Below are 25,090 nucleotides of genomic sequence, written 5' to 3' on the forward strand. Positions count from 1 at the left end.
GAATCATATGAATTTCCCCGAAATGTTTCATTAGGGCATAAAGCACACAGAGCATTGTGCAATTATACTTGTTTCATTCGTTCTGCTCTGCCCAAATTTGGAACTGTACCCTTTATTTTACCACACTCTTCTCTGGTTTAAATTGCATCTGCCACTTGTCCTTTCATTCAATCGACCCCCTTTATATTTCTAAAGTTTAAAGTGATCACTCTTACAGTTCACAATGATACCAGCAAATTTTGAAATGCTGCCATGTACCCTAAAGTATAAAATATTAATACGGATCAGGATGAACAAGAGATCCTCACACTGAGTCCTGAAAACCCCCATTTTTATATACCACCATTCTCTGCTATCACTCAGTCCCTTTCTTAACTATGCTGCTACTACATCTTTTATTCAACTCAGATATCTTTTGGAAGTCCATGTACATCACATCAGTCATATTACATTCATTTACCTTCCCTTTTACTTATCAAAACTCCAACGAAGTACTTAAACATGACTTTCTTTTAACACATCCTTACTAGATTTCTCTAATTAACCCTCATTTGCCCAAGTTACTTAATTCTGTCCTGAATAATTTGTAAATCCATCCTGTGGATGATGGATAGAACAAATGAACCTTGCTTTGCAAGCCACCAAAGCAAGTGGAATTTCCCTTTCATTAATGACACTAAACACAAAAGTAATTCCATCTGCAGATGCACATAAATCATCAAATTGGCAAAAAATTTGAAAAATTATCAAGTAACAAAATTATGCTGATGATTTCTTCGCAAGCACAGCATTTGTTAACCTGAAGTTTTCTTTTTCCAGTTTGCCTATAAAGTATTTCCAGTAACTTTCAATATTATGGATTACTGTGGAATACGAATTCTCAGTTGCCAGGAAGACTGCAATTGTGCAAGTTGTTTTGGAAAGTATGCAAAGATCTGTCCCACCAGCTACTTTACACCATAGAGAAGGTGTTCCAGGGAACACACCAGCGGTGTTAGAGATGTGTATCTTATTCTTGGAATTTGTTTGCATATCAGCGCTAAGAAACAAACTGTCTTAATGTATACATAAATTACAAAACAATCAGTTCTGCTTTAACATTCTTTTCTGCAATGCGAATGAACTATAATGTGATTGAAGAATTTCGTCCATTATTTGTAGAGCACAAACATTCCTTACCTGTACTGGCTATAATGCGAATCTAGGCCCATTGGTTTATATAGTGCTGATATTACGCAATTTTCTTATCAAGTGGGATTGCACAGGAACAGAACTATCGCTTTATATCAGAACAGACTGTATTGTTCAACTTTGTTTGCTCTCAAAATTGTATTTTGTTAAAAAAATTTCTTTCTTCACTACTTGCTAAGAACGTATCTTATTCCATATTCAATATAATTAATTAGGCTGCATTTTAACATATAGACCTGCTCACAATAGCCGGCAGAAGTAATGAACCCGGAAGATCGTGGGGTTGGGCTTTTCTTTTCCATAGCAGTTTAAAATCTTATTACTGGCTTTCCTGACCAATTACAATGGGTGCACATGTTCACAACTCACATCTGACTGTCAAGCCTCAGCACTGAAAGGGTCGAATAAAACTGAAAATGGACTGCAGGGCAGCCAATGCGGTACTGCCATTCAAAAATTGAGCAAGGGACAAACCAGGAAACTTAAGGCCACTCAATCCAACATTAGTGCTGGGCAAAATATTGGAAGCAATTCTGAGGGAAACAATTAATCTGTATTTGGACAGGCAGGAATTAATCATGGACAGTCAGCATGGCTTTGTTAAAGAGAGGTCATGTCTGACCAACTTGATTGAATTTTTCAAAGAGGTGACCAGATGTGTTGATGAAGACAATGCTTTTGATGTAGTCTACTTGGGACTTCATCAGGGTTTTTAAATAGGGTCCCAATTGAGAAACTGAGAGCGAACATAAGAGCCATGGGATTCAAGGAAATTTGGATAATTGGGTCTACATCAATTATTTAGACCTGAATGTTGGAGGATTCATCAGTAAGTTCACAAATGACACAAAAATTTGTGGGGTGGTGAATAGTGAGGTGGATAGTCTTAGATTCCAAGCGGGTATAGATAAGGTTGGATGTACGTCAGGTGATGCACTTGGACTGAAAAACAAGGCAAGGAAATACATAATGAAAGATAGGACCCTGTTGGGCATCAAGGATCAGACGGACCTTGATGCATATGAAAACCATCAGAGCAGATGGATAAAGTGGTTAAGAAGGCATGTGGTATACTTGCTTTTATTAGTCGAAGCATAGAGTTTAAGAGCAGGAGGTTATGCTAGAACTGTATAAAACATTGATTAGGCTCCAGCTAGAGTATTGTGTACAATTCCGGAATCCACATTATTGATTTCATTTATTATTGCCACAACTACCAAGATACAGTGAATCATCTCAGCACTCTCTCCTGTGCTATCACATCTCTTCAAAATCCACTCATGACTTATGTCAAATTTGCTAATGAAATAGTGATTTGGATCTCAAACAATGATGAGACAGAGTTCAGGAAAAAGAGAGAGCGAGTTTAGTGGCAAGTGGCGAGCTTGTTTTGCGTGCTAACAAGACAAATCATACCTTACATAAGTACATCAGGGTAACAGAACTGAATGCAGGATATAGTGTTACAGCTACAGACAAGGTGTAGAGAAAGATCAACTCTAATAAATAAGAGATCCTTTCAGAAGTCTGATAATAGCAGGGAAGAAGCTGTTCTTGAATCTATTGGTACATGTTTCAAACTTCTGTGTCTTCTGCCCAATGGGAGAGAGTGGAAGAGGACTTAACCAGGGTGGGATGGGTCTTTGATTATGTTGGCTGTTTTTCCAAAGCAGCTGGAAGTGCAGACGGAGTCAACGGAAGGAAGGTTGGTTCTCGTGATGGACTGTGCTGCATTCATAAATCTCCAATTTCTTGCAGTCTTGGGCAGAGCAGTTTCCACAGCAAGTGGATGTATCTGGATAGATGCTTTATATGCCGCATCTTTAAAAATGAGTAAGAGTCAATGCTGAATTTTCTTATCCTCCTGAGGAACTTGAGGTGTTGGTTTACTTTCTTGACTGTAATGTCAATGTGGATGGACCGGGACAGAGTTTTGGTGATACTTACTCCTGGGAACTTGAAGCTCTCGACCATCTCCACCTCCAGACCATTGATATTAGATTACTTACAGTGTGGAAACAGGCCCTTCGACCCAACAAGTCCATACCGGTCCGCCAAAGTGCAACCCAGCCAGACCCACTCCCTTCACCTAACACTACAGGCAATTTAGCATGGCCAATTCACCTAACCTGCACATTTTTGGACTGTGGGAGGAAACCCATGCAGACACGGGGAGAATGTGCAAATTCCACACAGTCAGTCGCCTGAGGCGGGAATTGAACCCGGGTCTCTGGCGCTGTGAGGCAGCAGTGCTAACCACTGTGCCACCATGCTGCCCTGGTATAGACAGGGACATGTCCTCAACTCCACTTCCATAAGTTGATGACCAGCTCCATTGCTTTGCTAATGTCGAAGGAGAGATTATTGTCTTTACACCATGCCACTAAGCTCTCTCTCTTTCCTGTATTCTGTCTCATCATTGTTTGAGATCCAAACCACTATGTCATTAGCAAATTTGGCATAAGTCATGAGTGGATTTTGAAAGAATGTGGTAGCACTAGAGAGGGTAGTGGGGAGATTCACTAATGCGTTGCCTGAACTGGAGAGTTTTAGTTTTGAAGGTAGATTGGATAGACTGGGTTGTTTTCCTCAGAGCAGAGAAAATTAAGAGGGGTGTGCATGAGAAGTATAAAATTATGAGCAGACAGGGTAGACAGGGAGGAACTCTTCCCCTTGATAAAGGGATCAATGATCACTGGGACACAGGTTTAAGGGAAGGTGCAGAATATTTAGGGAGGTAGGAGGAAAGACATTTTCACCCATAGGGCAATTCTTACCGTCATTAAATATTTAAACAGTTATTTTAGTGTCAATGAGTAGTTTTTTATTTTACCTGTGTTTCCATGTGGAAATGGTACTGTTCACCTGCTCTAACTTCCCCTTCAATTTTGCAAGGAGATTCTGAAATAGCATCTTCAGGGTGTCCAACAAGCAATCCCTTTCCAGGTGATGGGTAAAAGGATTTTTTCTCAATAGCTTCATCAAGGGTCACTATTGGTGGCTGTTGATCTTGGTAGGTGACCTTCACTACTTCTACCATTTCCAGAGCATGATGTTGTGAATCTTAATATGAAAATGGACATGATTAAAATATATGTATCTCGGTAGCTGGTGAAGCAGTACTGAAGATCAACACCTTTTATACGTAGTTAAAAAATTCTCAAACTGCTAATTCATAGTTTGGATAGCAATGTTAAAACAATTATTGTAGCTATGATTTTATTACCGTCTTGAATGGTACATAACTTCTAATACAATTATGGTCTGCTATCATTCATGGGTATTGAAAAAGGAAATCAGCAAATGATATTAATTATCATTTGAAAAACTCATTGAACTGAGGTATCCTTTTGACCTTTCAACACATTACAGATCTATGCAACATTAAAATAGTGAAATCCCAAAGTACTTCTGGTATGAAATAGTAAGTAAATGATGACAGACTTAAAGAGTAGTTGGAAAGATTGGTTTTGAGGAAACATTTGAAGACCTAGAAATGTGGAGAAGTTTAAAGGAAAGTGTTCATGAGAATAAAACCAACATAGCTAAAAGCTTTTTCCAAATTTCACTGGGTGAAAATTATCCTTTTGGAAAGCTCTAGATCAGAACCACAATAGAATTTAGTAAGGACTGCACAAATGTATTGATCAAATGCTTCAGGTTAGTTTCAGCCTTAAGAGACTGACAGATGCATCTCGACATTTTAAACCCTGCACCCAGTGATTCCATGCTGTTTACAGTCACAGAATACTTCCCCTTTGAAAGAAACGTGGCTGAGGGCAGTCGGAGCAGTGACAACAGCAGCAACAGAGTGAAGGAGAGTGAACATGGGAATGAACAGCAGCAGCATGGAGTTGAACCTAGGAGCAGAGCTCCGGAGGTGACATCATGACTCAAATAATGACATAGATTTGGCTGCTCAGGAACCAGAAACTTAGAGAGATAAGGCATTTACTTTTTGTAGTTGTAGTCTGTGGGGGAGGTGGCCTCTCAGGGGGCAGGAACAGCAGCCAGATCAGCAGTACCATGACTGGCTCTATCAAACAAGAGGGAGGATTGAAGTGTAGATGAGCAGTAGTCACAGGGGACTTTAAAATCAGGGGCACACATAGGCATTACAGTGGCTGCAAGTGGAACTCCAAAATGGTGCGTTACCTCCCTGGTGCCAGGCTCAAGGATGCTTCTGAGCAGGCATAAGATAGTCTGAAGGGCGAGGAAGAGCAGCCAGAGGTTGTGGTCCATATTGGTCCCAACGACATAGGCAGAAAGAGAGAGGAGATCCTGTAAAGGGAGTTCTGGGAGTTAGGTAGGAAGCTGAAAAGCAAGATGCCAAGGGCGTAATCTTGGGATCACTTCCTGTGCCCTTTGCCAGCGAAGCCAGGAATAGGAAGACAGTACGGTTAAGAACGTGGCTGAAAAGCTGTTGAGGGACAGAGGTATGTGGATCATTGAGATGTCTTCTGGAGCAGGTGGACCTGCACAAAAAGGAGGTCTGAACTGGAGGGGGAACCAATAACCTGGCAGGTAGGTATGCTTGTGCCATTTGGAATGGCTTTAGAGTGTCAGGGGGGTGGGAACCAGATCAGTAGGTTAGCAAGTAAGATGACTGAGCAGTCTATGACAAAGACAAGTGACTAAGAAGAAGAGTAGACAGGGGGACTGGCAGTCTGAGGTGTACTTGTTTTAATGTGAGGAGTAGACAGGTAAGGCAGATGAATTTAGAGTTTGGATTAATATATATAACAATGATGTAGCTATTACCAAGACTTGGTTGAGAGAGGGGAAAAACTAGCATCTTAACATTCAGGGATTTAGATGTTTCCGAGAAGATAAAAGGGGGATATTAAAAGAGGTGGGGGAGTTGTGTAACTGGTAAGGGAGAATATCACAGCATGACTGAGGGATGACACTTTCGAGGATTCAGCCAGCAAGGCTGTGTAGAGGTCAGGAATAGGAAGGGTGATATCACTTTGATGGGATTGCACTATCAGCCTCCCAACAGCCACTGGGAGATAAAGGAACACATGTGTGGACAGTTTATGGAAAAATACAAAACAACAGGGTAGTTGTGGTGGCTGATTTTAACTCCCCAATATTGACTGGAACTCCTTTAGTGCCTGGGGCTAGGATGAGGGGTAATTTGTTAGATGTGTGCAGAAAAGTTTTTTGAAATGTTACGTAAATAGTCCAACGTGGGAAAGGGCCATTCGACCTGGTATTGGGGATTGAGACTAGCCAGGTGATCGAAGTTTCGGGGGGTGAATTTTAGGAACCGTAACCATAATTTTCTAAGTTTTAAGTTACTTGTGGATACGATAAAATAGTCCTCAGGTGTAAGTACTAAACTAAGGGAAGACTAACTACCACAACCTTGGACAGGAACTAGGGAATGTAGAATGGGGGCAGCTGTTTGAGGGTAATTCCACATCTGGCACATGGGAATCTTTTAAAGGCTAGTTGATTAGAGTTCAGGACTAATCTTCTTGTGAAAATGAAGGAGAAGGATGGCAAGATTCAGGAACCTTTGACAATGAGAAATTGAGCTCTTAGTCAAAAAGAAAAAGGCATACATAAAGTTTAGGAAACTGACAAAGACCTCGAAGAATGCAAAAATATCAGAAAAGAAATCAAGCAAGGAATTAGGAAAACTAAAAGGGGCCATGAAATATCTTTGCCAAACAGGATTAAGGAAATCCCAAAGCTTTTATACACATATAAGGAGCAAGAGGGTAGCTCGGGAAAAGGTAGGTCCGCTCGAGGACAAAGAAGGGAACTTATACATGGAGCCGGAGGATGTAGGTGAGGTCCTTAATGAATACTTTACTTTGGTATTTACAAAGGAAAAGGACATGTTGATATTCTTGGATATGTCAAAAAAGAAGATTGTACTGGGTGTTTTAAAAAGCATTAAGGTCGGCAAGTCTCCAGGACCTGAAGGGATTTATCCCAGAATCCTGAGGAAGCAGGTGAAGAAGTTGCTGAGGCCTGGTACAAAATCTTTGTATTGTCACAGGAGAGTTGTTGGAGATCTGGAGAATAGCCAGCATTGTTTCTTTGTTTGAAAAGGGCAACAGGGACAATCTGGGAAATGAGAGGCCAGTGAGCCTTGTTCAGTTAAAGGCAAAACTATTGGAAAAGATCTGGAGGTATATAAATTTACTCAAATTTCGAAACATATGGACTGATTAGTGAGTGGCAGCACAGCTTTTGTCTGAGAAGGACATATCTCACAAACGTGATTGATTTTTTTGAGGCAATGAAAAAGATGATGGATGAAAGTAATGTGGTAGATGTTATCGATATGGACTTTAACAAGGCCTTCGACGAGGTTCCATGTGGCAGGCTGATACAGAAGGTGAAGTAACATGGTATTCATGGTGAGCTACTAAGATGAACTGACTTGGTCACAGAAGGAAGAGTGGTATTGGAAGAATGCTTTTCTGACTGGAGATCTGTGACCAGTGGTGTTTCCACTGGGATCAGTGCAGGATCCCCGTTGTTTGTATTACATAGAAATGATCTGGAGGCAAATGTAGGTGGTTTGATTAATAAGCTTGCAGATGACACAGAATTGGGGGAGCTGCAGATAGTGAGAAGGATTGCCAGAGGTTACAGCAAGATATTGATAGGCTGGATACATGGACGGAGAAATGGCAGATGGAATTTATCCAGAAAAGTAAGAATGATGCATTTTGGGTGATCTCACACAGGAGGGAAGGATACAGTAAATTGCAGAACCCTTAGTAGCTTTAACATACAGAGGGATCTCGGTGTTCAGGTCCATAATTCCCTGAAAATGGCAACACAAGTGGAAAAGATGGTCAAGAAGGCATTTGGCATGCTTGCCGTCATCATTTGGGGCATACAGTGTAAAAATTGGCAAGTCATGTTGCACTTGTATAGAATTTTAGTTCGATCACATTGGAATATTGTGGACAGTTTTGGATGTGGAGGCTTTGGAGAGGTACAGAAAAAGTTTTCCAAAATGCCTGATTTGACGCTATGAGGAGAGATTGGACAAACGCTGTTTGTTTTCACTTGAATAGCATAGGTTAAGAGGCAACTTGATAGAAATTTACAAAATTATGAGCGGCATGGATACAATGGATAGTTGAGTCATTTTTCCCAGGGTGGAAATGTCAACGAGGTGCTGCATTTTGGGAAAGCAAATCATAGCAGGACTTATAAACTTAATGGCAAAGTCCGAGGGAGTGTTGCTGAACAAAGAGACCTTGGAGTGCAGGTTCATAGCTCCTTGAAATAAGAGTTGCAGGTAGATAGGATAGTGCTGGTGGCGTTTGGTATGCTTTCCTTTATTGGTCAGAGCATTGAGTATAGGAATTGGGAGATCATGTTGTGGCTGTACAGGATATTGGTTAGGCTACTTTTGGAACATTGTGTACAATCCTGGTCTCTTTCCTATTGGAAGGATGTTGTGAAACTTGAAAGGGTCCAGAAATGATTATGCCAGGGTTGGAGGATTTGAGCTATAGGGAGAGGTTGAGTAGGCTGGGGCTGTTTTCCCTGGAGCGTTGGAGGCTGAGGGGTCACCTAATGGATGTTTATAAAATCACGAGGGACATGGATAGGATAAATAGACAAAGTCTTTTCCCTGGGGTAGTGGAGTCCAGAACTAGAGGGCATATGTTGAGGCTGAGAGGGGAAAAGTATAAAAGAGACCTAAGGGAAAACATTTTCACACAGAGGGTGGTGTGTGTATGGAATAAGCTGCCAGAGGAAGTGATGGAGGCTGGTACAATTACAACATTTAAAAGGCATCTGGATGGGTATATGAACAGGAGGGTTTTAGAGAAAATTGGGCCAAGTACTGGCAAATGGGACTAGATTAGGTTAGGATATCTGGTTGGCATGGAGGAGTTGGACTGAAGGGTCTGTTTCTGTGCTGTACACCTCTAAGATTCTATGACTAGGGGACATAGGAAAAAGGGGGCCAAGTCAAAAGAGATGTGAGAGGCATGTTTTTTTTACACAGAGGGTGATAAGTGCCTGGAATGTGCTCCCACAGGTGGTGGTAGAGGCAGATGCAATTACAACATTTAAGAGTCATGTTGACAGATTTGTGAAGCAGCAGGGAGTAGAGGAATACAAACCACATCGAGGCAAAGGCTTTTAGTTTAGGAAGGCATCCCTGTGCAGTACTGTTCTTTTTCTCTATGTTTTTTGTCTTTCAGTAGAATCAATCATCCCTTGTTCCTCCTCTCCACAAACAGACACACAGACAATAAGCAGGGCTGGTTGCACACTTGTCTCACATGAAGACGCTGCCAGCACTAATCTTAAATGATCCATGGTCACATTAACAGGTAAGTGTAGTCGTCCACACCCTTTATCTTCCTAAAGCCCATTTTAAGGCAGTATTCGATTTCTGCAATCTTAATCAGGTTCATTTTATAAACTTCCAGAAAAATAATGATGACCGTGACTATCCTGTATTGTTGTAAAATCCCATCTGGCTCATCAATGTTCTTTACAAAGGAAGCTGCCTCCTCACGTGGTTTGGCCTACGTGTGACTCCAGATCCACAACAATATGATTGGCTCTTAACTGCCTTCTGAAGTGGCCTAGAGAGCCACTCAAATCAAGATCAATTTGTGATGGGCAACAAATACCCCTTGCCATGAAAGAAACAAAAAAAAATTGCATTACCTGCAATACACAGCGCGATTGGCTGCCCAGCATACAGAACAGGACCACTGCTCAGAATCTCTTCAGCGTCATAGGGTGGAGGCATAAATGTATTACATCCAGGTATATCGCTTGCTTTAAGCACCTTTAATAGAGACAGAAGAGATTAATTAATTCAAAGATTAATATTTTGGTGATTTTTTTTTGCTGATGAGGGTAATGCCCATGAATGGAGTATTTTTCTTGCCCTTTATTGCAATCATAGATTCTCAAGCTTGGTTTTGCATGTCACTGGAAGACAAAGTTCCCTCGAAAATTGCCCAGCGTTCTTCCATTACTATGACATAAATCTTATTCTAAGCATTGCCTTCAACATTGAAGGGGATGGAAAGAGAGAGACTTTCAGTTCCTTGTTGCTATCAAATCATATTTCTTTTTAGTTCTATCTTACTGCTCAAAAACTGTCTCCAGAAACATAGTTTATTTATGGATTCCAGTATCTGACGTCATTTTTACTTTCAAACCAGATGATCTGCAGGCAATCTTTATTCCAAAATGTAGCTACTAAAAAACTGTTAATCAACTAAAGATACAGATCTAAGTTTTATAATGATGCTAATTACAGCCCAGATGGATCCTAGTTTACTGATAGTTTCATGACCTTAGCTAAACTTGGTCAGGTGATCATAGCAGCCATCTTAGGTCAGCCACTGTTATTTTTAAAAGTAATGTTTAGTCTCTGAAAGATCCTGATTATGACAATAAGATGATGAATGTTGAACATTGGTAGTCCATATTTACCATTATGCAAAGCATGTGTTCATAAGTTTCCTGCTGGTCCAGCTTTTAATGATATTAACATTGGAAACACAGAGGGAATGTTTAGATTCATTGGATTTACTCCAGTGTCTCTGACATTAGAAGGAGAGCTGCTGTAGTGTAGAGATGAATTTTCCCTTTAACTGGAATAGGAATGTTTTGTTAAACTCTGGAACTTACTAATTAGAATTTAAGCTAAATGCTTTAAGTGTCAGTGAATATCTTAAATAGTTCCCTGTGACATCAAGTAAAATTTGGCTTCTCTATTAGAAACAAGATGCTACATTATTTTGGTACAGCTGTCAATGTTGTAATTGATTATATTGAATATATTGTCCCATATAATCTCCATCCAAATTCAAGAGTACATCTCCACACACTATTCAGTGAAGAGGTACATTTTTGACAAAACTTGGAATATCCGAAACAAAAAAAAACAAGAGAACTGCAGATTCTAGAAATTAAAAACAAATACAGAAATTGTTGGAGAAAGTTCAGCAGGTCTGACAGCATCTGTGGAGAGAAATCAGAGTTAACATTTCAGGTCAAGTGACCCTTCCTCAGAGGATTATGAGGAAGGGTCACTCAACCAAAATGGTAACTCTGATTTCGCTCCACAGATGCTGCTAGAACTGCTGAGCTTTTATAGTAATTTCTGTTTTTGTTTTGACTTACAGCATCTTTCAGTTTTTAGTTGATATTATGTAACTGCTTGGGTTGTTTCATACAAATTATTAATGTGAACTGTAATGAAGAAAGGCAAAGAATATAACAATGCTTTGATAACCACCCCATCATTCTCCATGGAAACAATAAAGTGATAGAGCAAATTGCAATAGTGACATCAATACTCACTCACCAATGTTCATTTCAGACTCTCACAGAACCACACTGTTTTGGACTTCATCATAACTTTGATCCAGATATGGATAGAAGAACTGAATGCCAGAAGCAAGGTACAGTACCTGACCAAACACTCTACCAAGAAGTTCTACAGTTGCCTAAATTTCCACTTGACAGCTCTTCAAACTGGGATGGTTGACAAACTAGTTTGTGTACTGGGGTACAGAAAACTGAAGTTAACAGGCACCAGAGGAGCAACCTCTGCTGTGATGAATATCAGGAAAGAAAATGCAAAAGGATATTGAAGACCTTTCATTTAAGCCCCAGGTCATCATCGTACAGGTTTCTCAGAGAGACATCTTTGGTCCAATCATCTTCATCTACTTTAACAATTAAATTCTTTCAAATTTAAGGTCAAGAATGGGGTTGGTGCTTCTACAATGCCCAGCTCCAACTACAAAATTCTCAACTATACAGCAGGCCATTCCAACCTTGTCAGTTAACATCTGCCTCTCAAAAGCCTGAAGTGATGACAACCTCTGACAAGAAAATGTACATCTCTCCCTGATCGTCCATGGCAATGCCAATGCAAATGGGTCCACCATCAACAGTGGGAGATCACTGATGATCAGAAACTGAAAAGGATGAGCCAGAGTGCATTAGAACACAGTTCTCTGTAAAGTGTGGCTCACTTCCTAATGTCAGAAAGTCTCTTAACCATCTCCAAGGCTGAACATGAAAGTCCAACACAATACTCAGCATTCATCTGGAATTACTAACACCTGAAGGTGAACAATATTCAGGACACTGTTGCATAACAGACTGTCAGCCTCATCAGTGGGCCACCAGAAAAACACAGCTGCAATATATGCAAGTCACAGGATGCACTACAACTCTTCACAATTTGACAGTCCCTCCCAGTGCAACTTGAACCTCCAAGAGGGGCAAGGGCAGCCACAAGCTTCCTTCCAGGATTTATACCATCATTCCTTCAAAGCCCTTAGTTCCAATTCCCCACTTAGCATTGCTGCGGATGCACCATTGGCTCAGGCACTGTATTAGCTCAAGGAGCAGGTTTACCCGCATCTCACAGGGCAACTCGGAGTGGGCAATAAACCCAGCCTTCTCAGTTTCACTCACACCCCGAGAACAATTTTGAAAAAAAAACCTCTTCACTTGCACATGAATCTTAGTCTTATAGATTGGGTAAAGTTTTTAAAAACTCCTCAGAAAAAGGAACATGACCAAAGCAACACAAAACAATCTCACTTCAGAGGAGCTAGCTAACCTTCTGTGTCAATGCAGCATTTTTTGTTTGATTTCGGGCTCACAGCATTTGCAGTGTTCCTTATTTTTGCTTTATAAAGTTAACATGTTATATTTAAGATGACTGTTTAACTCGTTTTAATACAATGTGCTTTGTGGATAGATTTAATTACTTACTGCAGCAGCACCAGGCACACTCATAGCTGCCGTACTGTCAATGTTGCTGATAGTTGCACTTCCCTCTGTGCTCAGCACGAACATTGCAAATAACTCATTTGGAAGAGGCAGCAGGTCGTTAATAAACTCAGCTTCACCAGATGTCTAGACACAAGCAAAGGAAATAGATGATTAAAATTACTCCAGCTTTCAAAGGACTATGACAATTCACCAGACAGATCTAGCAAAGAACACAAAAGAAATCCCAGATCTGCCTTATTTACCATCCTTTTTAAGCAATCCTGAATTAGCATATGTCTAAATGCAGCAAAACCTGAATAATATCCAAGCTTGAGCTGGCAAGTGGCAAGTAACATATTCACCACATAACAGCTAGATAATGACCATCTGCAACAAGAGAGAATCTAAGTACCAGCCTTTGACATTCAACAGAATTACTATTGCTGAATCATCCATTATCAACATCCTTGGACTTATCATTGACCAGCAACTCAAATGAATTCACCACATAAACAGAGTGGTTACAAGAGCAAGTCAAAGGCTAGGAATACCAAGGCGAGTAACTCACCTCCTGATTCCCCAAAGCCTCTTCCCCCAGGAGTGTGATGGAATACTCCCCACTTGGCTAGACGACTGCAGCTCCAATTACACTCAAGAAGCTTGACACCATCAAGGACAGTGCAACGTGATTGTCATTACATCCACAAACATCCACTTCTCCCATCACTGATATACACAAGCAGCAGAGTGTATCATTTATAAGGTGCACTGCAGAAATTTGCCAAGGCTCCTTCAACAGCACTTTTAACACCCATAACTACTACTATTTAGATTAGATTAGATTAGATTAGATTAGATTACTTACAGTGTGGAAACAGGCCCTTCGGCCCAACAAGTCCACACCGCCCCGCCGAAGCGTAACCCACCCATACCCCTACCTCTACATCCACCCCTTACCTAACACTATGGGCAATTTAGCATGGCCAATTCACCTGACCTGCACATCTTTGGAGTGTGGGAGGAAACCGGAGCACCCGGAGGAAACCCACGCAGACACGGGGAGAACGTGCAAACTCCACACAGTCAGTCGCCTGAGGCGGGAATTGAACCCGGGTCACTGGCGCTGTGAGGCAGCAGTGCTAACCACTGTGCCACCGTGCCGCCCAAAATTTAGAAACACAAGGGCAGCAGATACATGGAACACACCATCTGTAGGTCCCCCTCCAAGCCATTCATTATACTGTGCAAGTAATATATCACTATTCCTTGAGTGTTGCTGGGTGAAGATCCTGGAATGCCATTCTTGACATCATTGTGCTGTATATACATTGTAAAAGGCAGTGTGTCACCACCTGCTCAAGGGAAACTAGGGATGGACAATAGACACTGGGTCAGCAAAGCCCAAGGATGAATATAAAAAAAGCAAGAAAACATTTCTAAGGGCTTGCTTATGAGATGGTGCCCAGCACACAGTGATGCTGCAGGAGTTAGAGTCCTCCAATAGCTAAAAGGGGTAAGAGCTATTGTATACAAGAATCTGCTTCCTCCAGATATTATTGATGTTCTTGCCAATGATGGTTAATTTTCGTGTTTTATGGTAATTGATGTGCTATGCTTTCACTGGCAAGTTGGGGTATACCATATATTCTAATGCCTAAGGTAGGATAAAGATAGAAATTATTGCAGAAAAGTTGTGGAGTAAAACATTTTTCTAAAATAGTGAGAGGAAATTTATCTAACACATCCTACTTTAGGTTTATACTCTAATATACCTAAATATAACCACACATGAATCTTAGTCTGATATATTTGGTAAAGTTTTTTAAAATTCCTCAAAAAAGGGAACACGACCAAAGCAACACAAAACGATCTCATTTCAGAGGTGCTAGCTGCCCTGCTGCATCAATGAAGCATTTTTTGTTAGTTTACCATATTTAGGCAGATGTTGGGGTGACTGAGAAATAAATTAGATCAAAAGTTGGACAGGCCTCAGTTACTGAAATGTTTTTTAAAGAAAATATTTATGATTGTGTCTGATACAAGCTTCCTTCCAGGATTTATACCATCATTCCTTCAAAGCCCTTAGTTCCAATTCCCCACTTAGCATTGCTGCGGATGCACCGTTGGCTCAGGCACTGTATTAGCTCAAGGAGCAGGTTTACCCGCATCTCACAGGGCAACTCAGAGTGGGCAATAAACCCAGCCTTCTCAGTTTCACTCACACCCCGAGAACAATTTTGAAAAACAAAACCTCTTTACTCGCACATGAATCTTAGTCTTATAAAGTTTTTAAAAACTCCTCAAAAAAGGGAACACGACCAAAGCAACACAAAACAATCCCACTTCAGAGGAGCTAGCTAACCTTTTGTGTCAGTGCAGCATTTTTTGTTTGGTTTCAGGCTCACAGCATTGGCAGTCTTCCTTGTTTGCAGTTTGCAGTAAATAAGTTGTCTGATTGTGTCTGGGCTTGTATACCCTTGAGTTTAGAAGGCTGAGAGGGGATCTGATCGATACATATAAGATTATTGGACACTCTGGAGGCAGGAAGCATGTTTCTGTTGATGGGTGAGTCCCGAACCAGAGGACACTGTTTAAAAATAAAGGGTAGGCCATTTAGAACAGAGTTGAGGAGAAACTTCTTCACCCAGAGAGTGGTGGGTGTATGGAATGCTCTGCCCCAGAAGGCTGCGGAGGACAAGTCTCTGGATACTTTCAAGAAAGAGTTGGATAGAGCTCTCAAGGAGAGTGGAATCAAGGGTTATGGGGATAAGGCAGGAACAGGATACTGTTTGAGGATGATCAGCCATGATCAGAATGAATGGTCGTGCTGGCTCGAAGGGCAGAATGGCCTACTCCTGCACCTATTGTCTACATGATGGATCTATATTTGTGCACCTAATCCAAAAAAAGGTACCAATGTTTGGATCTGCTTCTGAACATGTTCCAAGCTTTTTAAAAAGAATTCTCCACCTTAAACTATAGAAGCTTGGCAAAATAATCTTGCCCGAATGATGTGCTAGCTTTAAAAAAAAGAAATTCCAAATTAGCTACCTTGGAAGGTCTTTACAATTTAGCAACATGTCCATTCCTGATATACTCTCCAGTATCTCTATTTTTAACAAAACAAAGTTCAAAGGGTGACTTTTTGTTCTGCCTGCTGTAAAGCCCCAGAAGCTGCATAATAATTCAATTCTGCATTGTCTCATCCAAAACCACTGTGTGGTAATAAAGTATTTGTCTTACCCTGATCACTGTTGTGACACAATCAGATGTATTTTGTCTCAAAAACCAATCGGTACCATTGGCACTTTGCAAGAATTTATCACTTGCTTCAAGAACAGCAGCAGTGCGATTAGGTAACATGATGGGATTTTGGTGCCTCTACACATGTAGTGGACAGAAACTGTCACTTTTTTTTAAGTAGATAATGGAATGGCATTGCAATCTCTTGGGAGTTTGAAAATCACCAAAAGCAAGATCAGGATATTTTATTCAGACCACTTGGGTTTACTCCAGTGTACAAATCAATCTATTTTTACTGGAGAATAGATCTACATGCCAATGTACAACATGCATAAATCAAACTGAAGACAAATTGAAATCCTACCTGCTTGTAGGCACTTAATTTTGGCATAGGCTTTGTCAAAGGATATTCCTCTGGTTTGCTGCTGAACGTTTGTTCTCCCGTGGATACAGGACGTTCCAAAGAACATGTAGCACTCCGATTGCAAGGTGAGACAACACCTTCGCTCAACAGAGAGAGGAAAAACTGAAAAACGTTTAGAGTGGATTTATGCGTCCGTAAAGAAAAACAAGAAGCTCACAATGAAAACTTTTCAATTTTTAGGGATAATTTGGTTTAGGCCAGTAGGATTAAAAGACCACAGAATTGTTCAGATTCTCTTTGGAGACTCCTATTTCCTCATCTCACTGCCACTTTTATTTAGTTTGCCAATAAAAATTCTTCACAATATTTTCCAAGTCAATGAAAAATAAAAACTAAGTGCAATGAAAGATCAGCTTCCGGTTCGCTATGCACCCATTTCCTGTGGCTGATGCAAACCAATTACACCAATATAACATTTGAAATTAACCTGCTAAAAACTGATCAGTAATTTGGAATAAATAAGAACATAATCAAGAAATCATTGGGTATGGTACAGTGTAGTGATTACTACATTGGCCTTTCACCCCTACAGCTAGACTTGAATACCATTCAACCTGAACCTGGATAGATGAGTGGAGGAGATGTATCCCCTAATAAAACACATGTTTTACCAGGTCTTATTACATAGCAATTAGTATTGAAAATGTTGCTTAAGCGTCCATTCTCTAATTTCTGCTATGGCCTCATCATTACCAAATCCATTGCTGAACTTGCCAAAGACCAGAAACAAACCTGAATTTCTCTAGTTTGCACCACCAGTGTTGTGCTCTGTGGTGCATTTATAAAATTAAACACTAATCTTTCCCTCCCATCTCAGTTGCTCCTCCTCCTATAATATTAGATTGCAGAACTGTACTGAATACATATTAAAATACTTTTAAGAGTTGCTCACCTTATAGAAAAGCCCAAGTGCCAGTGATTTTCTGTACTCAGCACTTGCAAGTAGTGGATTATCTTCATCAGGAATTATCTCCTTGTCAAGTGTTGTCAGGGCACCTGTAACCAACAATCTTAATAATTTATCCCCAATGGAAAAAGATTTGCATTCTACCTTGATCTCAAATGCTATACAATTATTAAACAACATCAACGTATAAATTAGAAATTGAGAAACAATACTAATCAACTTCTTGTCTTCTGAAATGAGAGAAGGAGAAGGAAAAGAGGACGGAGCCTAAATAGGGGAAGAGGAGATTAGATTAGATTACTTACAGTGTGGAAACAGGCCCTTCGGCCCAACAAGTCCACACCGCCCGCCTAAGCGCAACCCACCCATACCCCTACATCTACCCTTTACCTAACACTACGGGCAATTTAGCATGGCCAATTCACCTGACCTGCACATCTTTGGACTGTGGGAGGAAACCGGAGCACCCGGAGGAAACCCACGCAGACACGGGGAGAATGTGCAAACTCCACACAGTCAGTCGCCTGAGGCGGGAACTGAACCCGGGTCTCTGGCACTGTGAGGCAGCAGTGCTAACCACAGGAGAAGGCAGCTTAGAGAGTGATGTCAAGTTCAGCCTCGAATACACTTAATGACTCACCTTCATTAGCCCTCTGTGGCAAAGAATTCCACAGATTCACTACCAACTGAGAGAATCAAATCCTTCTCATCTCTGTCTTAAATGAGCAACTCCTTATTCTAAGATCATAGAATCCCAAAAGTACAGATAAAAGTCATATGGCCCATTGAGACTGTTCCAAACCTCCAAATAGCTGTGGTCTGACTAGTACCTTGCATGATTTTAACAAAATCTGTTACTTTTGTACTCCATTCTCTTTGAAATAAGACTGATGTTTCACACGCCTTCTCTACCACCTGCTGAACTTGGAGGCTAGCTTTTTGTGATTCATGCATGAGGACTCCTAAATCCCTTTGTTCTGTAGCTTTCTGCAGTCTTTCTCCATTTAAATAATATTCGGCTCTTCTATTAGATTAAATTAGATTACTTACAGTGTGGAAACAGGCCCTTCGACCCAACAAGTCCACACTGACCCTCCGAACAGCAACCCACCCATACCCATTCCCCTACATTTACCCCTTCTCCTAACACTATGGGCAATTTAGCATGGCCAATTCACCTAGCCTGCACATTTTTGGATTGTGGGAAGAAACCGGAGCACCCGGAGGAAACCTACGCAGACACAGGGAGAATGTGCAAACTCCATACAGACAGTTGCCTGAGGCGAGAATTGAACCGGGTCTGTCACTGTGTGGCAGCAGTGCTAACCACTGTGCCACCGTGCCGCCAATCTTTTGGATGGGTACACAACTTCATATTTTCTCACATTATATTCTATTGGTCACATTTTGTCCATTCCCTCAAGCTGTCGATATCCCTCTGTAGATTTCTTGTGTCAGATTCACCTGTTTTTGTGCCATCTGTAAACTCCGACAGTACATTCACTTTCATATGTGTTGTAAATAATTGTGGCCCCAGCAGTGATTCCTGTGCACTTCAATAATTACAAGTTGCCATCCTGAAAATGGCAAAGTGAGGACTGCAAATGCTGGAGATCACAGTCAACATTACAATGGGTTTAATTGGAAGCACACTAGCTTTCGGAGCGTCGCTCTCTCATCAGGTGGTAGTGGAGGGCTCAATCCTAACATACAGAATTTATAGCAAAAATTTACAGTGTGATGTAACTGAAATTATACATTGAAAAATTGATTGTCTGTTAAGCCTTTCATCTGTTTGAATACCGTGATAGTTTCACTTCTTTCATGTATAAATCACAAAATCTTTTTTAAAAAAGTTGCGTTCTCGGGTTGGCTGTTAACAATGGTGATAGCTAGACAATACGTTGAAGGTGTTGGCCCCCTGTGTTCTCTGTCTAGGACCTGATGTTTAGATTGATTCTAATCTAAAAAGTGAGATAACGGAGTTTTACATGAATTCCTCGGACCTTCGGGTGACCATCCTCCAAGGTGGACTGTGGGACAGGCAGCAGAGAAAAGTGGCTGAGCAGAGGCTGATAGTTAAGTTCGGTTATCATAGGGAGAGCCTCAACCGGGACCTTGGGTTCATGTCACATTACAGGTGATCACCATTGCACTATACACACACAGATACTCCTACACAGACACACACACTCCTATATACACACACACACACGTGCACACAGCCACCCACACACCCACACACACACACACAGACGTGCACACAGCCACCCACACACCCTTATAGACACACACACTCCCACACTCTCACATGCACACCCTTACAGACTTAAGACACTCTGCACTCACTACACACACACACACATACACTTTCTCACACTCAACCCCCAACCCAGACAGACACAGATGGACAAAGACCCACATGCACACATATATTTTGTGGGGTGAATTTGTATTTGCAGGGTTACATTGTACTTTGCTCAAAAACTGCATGCATTCATGTAAAACTCTGTAATCTCACTTTTTAGATTAGAATCAATCTACACATCATGGCCTAGACAGAGAACACAGGGGGCCAACACCTTCAACATATTGTCTAGCTATCACCATTGTTAACAGCTAACCCGAGAATGCAACTTTTTAAAAAAAGGTTTTGTGATTTACACATGAAAGAAGTGAAACTATCACTGTATTCTAAAGATGAAAGGCTTAACAGACAATCAATTTTTCAATGTATAATTTCAGTTACATCACACTGTAAATTTTTGCTATAAATTCTGCGTGTTAGGATTGAGCCCTCCACTACCACCTGATGGAGTGTTGCTCCGAAAGCTAGTGTGCTTCCAATTAAACCTGTTGGACTATAACCTGGAGTTGTGTGAATTTTAACTTTGTACACCCCAGTCCAACACTGGCATCTTCAAATCATGAACATTACAATGGTGCTGGAAAAGCACAGCAAGTCAGGCAGCATCCGAGGAGCAGGAAAATCAACGTTTCGGGCAAAAGCCCTTCATCAGGAATGAGGCTGGGAGCCTTGGGTGTGGAGAGATAAATAGGAGGTGGGGGGGGGGGGAGGGGGAGTGCTGGGGAGAAGGTAGCCAAGAGTACAATAGGTGGATGGAGGTGGCGGTGAAGGTGATAGGTCGGAGAGGAGGGCGGAGCGGTTAGGTGGGAAAGAAGATTAGGTGGAACAGGTCATGAGGATGGTGCTGAGCTGGAAGGTTGGAACTAGGGTAAGGTTGGGGGGGGGGGGTGGGGGAGGGGAAATGAGGAAACTGGCGAAGTCCACATCGATGCCATGGGGTTGAAGGATCCCAAGGCGGCAGATGAGGCGTTCTTCCTTCAGGTGCCGGGTGGTAAGGGAGTGACGATGGAGAAGGCCCAGGACCTGCATGTCCTCGGCAGAGTGGGAGGGGGTGGGGGGGGGGGGGGGGGGAGTTGAAATGGTTGAAATGTTCAGCCACTGGGTGGTGGGGTTGAACAGTGTAGGTGTCCCAGAAATGTTCTCTGAAGCACTCTGTGAGTAGGTGACCAGTCTCCCCAATGTAGAGGAGACTGCATCGGGAGCAACAGATACAGTAAAATGACATGTGTGGAAGTGCAGGTGAAGCTTTGATCGATGTGGAAGGCTCCTTTGGGACCTTGGTGCTGCCCGACCTGCTGTGCTTTTCCTGAAAATGCCCCTTTATCCCAACTCTCTGCCTTATATTGGGCAGAAAATCATCTATCTATTTTTATACAACCTCCAACAAGTAACCTAACTTCTGGTACCTTACCAAATGCCTCTGAAAATCCAAACTTATCACATCTACTGCTTCCCCTTCATCTATCTGATTGTCACCTCCTCAAAGGATTTTAATAAACTTGTCGTGCACAAATCTCCCTTCACTAATGCTAATCCTGCTTGATTATATTTTGCATGTATTTCTAAATACTCTAGTCTTATATCCTTTATTAATATTTTCCCAGTAACAGACGACAAGCTAACTGGCCTATAGCTACCTGTTTTTGTTTGGTCTCATTCCCTTTTCAAATAAAGGTATTACAATGGCAGGTTTCCATTCATCTGGAACTTTTCCGGTCATGAACTACCTGTCTTGGCATCAAAAATCTGGGCATAAGTCTTTATTTGTTGTAATGCTTATGAAATTATGAAAACATGATTTCTCACACAAATTAAAAAGGATCCCCACTCTTTTACAAGTGTGTTTGAGGTGGAGATCAGCCATGCTTACTCAAATACAATGTGGTGCATCTTTGGTTCCTCAGTTCCTGTACACATTATAACTGACTCATGCACGTACCTTGCAAAGTTGCATTGGCTGTGATGTCTTTGCCTTGGAGATATTTTTCTGTGGCAACAGCATGAATGAAGGTCTCATTGATTCCAGTGTACACCATTGAGATGGATTCGACCAACTGTTTTTTATCCAAAGCCTTTAACTGAACCCGGAACCCTGCACTCACATACGTGTGAGCATTCTGTAGAATAGAAACAGGGAGACAGGAGCAGGAATGTAACAAGTTACTTACATAGAAATAGTTTTGGTATTTTACATATGAACCACCAGAGGTTCACAGCCAATAAAAGAGACCATCTCTTTTCAATAAAAGCAATATCCAGATAATGTACTGAAACCAGGGTGGTTAGAAGTTAACTCTATTTTCAAAGCAAAAGAAAAAGTTCCTCTATTCAGTGTTTCCTCAACCTAACACAAATCCATTACATCAGTTAATAGGAGCAAATGGCACTACTTTTTAAGGCTAAGTTTTGAATTCATACTGCCGAATTTTACACTTTTCCGACTAAGTGCAAGTTATGTTGAGTTTTGTGGAGTGTTTTTCATTACAATGCAGAGAGTATTTTCTCACTGTAGCTTACCAAATGCACCTCAGTAATTATCTATCCCACCCTATGGCACGCATGATATCCAATTCCAGACCCATCTGACCACTAGCCATTCCCAGAACAACCCAATACTCAGAGGACATATGCTGAAGGATTGGTGTCCGTTCCTTCTGTGCCATCTTAGAGAGGCTGCTATGCACTTAGACAAACGTTGGCAATCAAGCATTGCACCTCACCAGCAATGTCATGGCACAATGGTCATAAAGCCATGTGGATAACGACACATAGTTGACATGAATGGCATACCATCACATGTATCACCCCATTCAGCACAATGTATCTGTCCCTAGATACATCCTGTCTGGACACTCACTCTGAGTCCCTGTTACTATTTCCCCAATGTCCAGTGGTCATACACAGCCTGTCATTGTCCAACAGAGGAACACCACATACAAGGCAGCATTTCGGCAAGACCAAGCATGAGCTTTTATTGACAGCCAGGAAAATAAATCACAAAGAAAACTAATACAGGCTGCAGCTCACACGCATGATGTGAACCAAATGCCAACATCTTGACCCGAATAGTCCATGACAGTCTTCCGCATCTATAGAAACTGGGTGTCAATCAGGTCCTGTCTGTTTTGTAACTAAAATACAGCTAAACTCTATCATGTACAAGGAGGGCTTGTTTTGTCCCAGTGTCCTCATCCTTTACCATGGATGACTGCTTCCATTCCCCCAGTTCCTTAGCATCCAGCACACCAGCGCAGACTCGTAGAGGCTGCAACGATGATGCATTTGGGCCCAGTACAAGACCCAACGGCATCAGCAATGGCTGTATCGGCAAGGTGAGCCCAAAACGCACTCATGATGGCGAGAGGAGTTGAGTTTGGGCCCTCCCGTGCACTACGCGGTAGCACTGGTAGTGTCTGCGTTGGTAAGGCCTCACAGTGGTGAGGGCATTACAAGATGGCGCTGAAGAGTGGCAACTTTAATTCCAACAGCAGTGACTGCATGACGAAGACGACTCATGCCTAGCCACCAGATCCATGGTGGAGCACTTAATGAGAAGGACCGTAAAGCTAAAACACTTCTTCTTTATTCCTTTAAGTTTTTATATTCTTATGTTTTGGTTTATTTTTCTGTGCTTTATGATGGGACCAGAGAGTGGCAACACTCTTCAACATTTTTCACTGTATGTTGTAACAAAATACAAATGACAATAAATAAATCAAACTGAATCCAATGCAATCTCTTTAGTGTCAGCACTGATTGTGCAGAGTGCAGCATGCCAAGATGGCATGGCACACTGAATTATACTGAAGCTCCCACCCACAAGTAGCTTTGAACGTCCACAAGTGAAGGGGCATTTTGCTAAGTATTCACCATCTCTTAAGTTATTGTCATTAATTTCTGCATTGCTGAGATAGCAGGATTAGTTAGGCTAGAATGAAAGACAACCTTATTGAAACATGTACGATACTTAGATTAAAGAAAAGGAGTAAAATGTAAGATTGTTAGGGGGCTTTGACGTGGTAGTTGTGAAAGATTTCTTCCCCTACTAACAGAATCTGGGACCATAGGGTTCAATCTCAAAATAGGGAGTTGTCCACTGAGGACTAAGGTGAGGAGGAATTTCTTCTTGGAGAGGGTAGGGAATTGGTGAAATTCTTTACCACAGAGACAGCGAGATTAAGCAACGTTTGATCTAAGCTACCCAGCTGCTCTGACACTCCACCCATGCCAATCGATTCTGGATGTGGCTGCCATGCACAGACTCTCTGAGGTCAGCGTAGAAGACAAATAAATTAGAAGGAATACAATCATTGAGCATATTCAAACCCAAATAGACAGATTTTTATTCAGTAAGGAAATCAAACATTATGGGGAAAAGGCAGGAAATGCACAGAATTATCAGGTCAGCTATGATTTACGAAGGGCACAGCAGACTTGCTGGGCCAACTGATCTACAACTGACCAAGGTCCTATGGTCCTACTGGCATTTGCAATCCATCTTTGACCAATGTTTGATGTGGAAACACATTCACTCTGCATGTATTGCATGTGTGTGTGAGAAGAAATGTTTGCAAGTGAAATGTAGCTGGAGCAATAAGATGTTCCCCCCCCCGCCCCCCACCCCACTCCCCCCACCCCATCCCGAAGCAGCCTGTCTGTGTCTGTGCAAGAAAGGTCATCAAAAGAACAGGACTGACAGCCTTGGATCTGAATGAAATGCCAGTATACAAACAGGGATGGGCAAGGTCAGGTCAGTGCAGGCATGCCAGTAGGCATTAAGTGAGCAAAGAAAAGAGCAAGCAAGCAGCCTTGAAATACAATCTGATCCAATCCATAAACAGGGTGCCTACGTGTGCAAGCAAAGTGTTCCTGCACACAGCCTTTCAATACTAGCTGCTGGTGCGCCCTGCAATGCAAGTCTGTACTTCCTAAAAGGCCCGTCAGTGTATCAGAGTGATGTCATGATGATCATGTAGCATTGGCAAATTCCAGATGCTAAGGTCCTGGTCAAGTGATGCATGCAGCTGGAGTCTACAGTTCATGCACATTGGCATGGGAGCTCAGTTGTTAGCTAACACTGATGCCCAGGTTTGATTCCACCCGCAGGCAACTGTATGGCATTTGCGCATTCTCTCCATGTCTGCGTGGGTTTCTTCCAGGTGCTCCTGTTTCCTCCCACAGTCCAAAGATGTTAGGGGGATTGGCC

General features: G+C 41.7%; 1 protein-coding gene across 7 annotated transcripts in view; it reads right to left on the bottom strand.

The window, feature by feature from the left end:
* The window catches only part of LOC140483795 (uncharacterized), a 175,727-nt gene that overhangs the window by 38,776 nt on the left and 111,861 nt on the right, over positions 1-25,090 (bottom strand). For all 7 annotated transcript variants that reach the window (XM_072582394.1, XM_072582403.1, XM_072582422.1 and 4 more), the window contains 6 exons: positions 21,824-22,001; positions 17,502-17,605; positions 16,550-16,711; positions 12,943-13,086; positions 9,859-9,982; positions 4,025-4,254 (listed from right to left, as the gene is read on the bottom strand). In XM_072582394.1, coding sequence (XP_072438495.1) covers positions 4,025-4,254; positions 9,859-9,982; positions 12,943-13,086; positions 16,550-16,711; positions 17,502-17,605; positions 21,824-22,001 — 942 coding nt within the window. The remainder of the gene's footprint in view (positions 1-4,024; positions 4,255-9,858; positions 9,983-12,942; positions 13,087-16,549; positions 16,712-17,501; positions 17,606-21,823; positions 22,002-25,090) is intronic.

The sequence above is a fragment of the Chiloscyllium punctatum genome, chromosome 2, assembly GCF_047496795.1.
Source record: "Chiloscyllium punctatum isolate Juve2018m chromosome 2, sChiPun1.3, whole genome shotgun sequence".
NCBI lineage: Eukaryota > Metazoa > Chordata > Chondrichthyes > Orectolobiformes > Hemiscylliidae > Chiloscyllium > Chiloscyllium punctatum.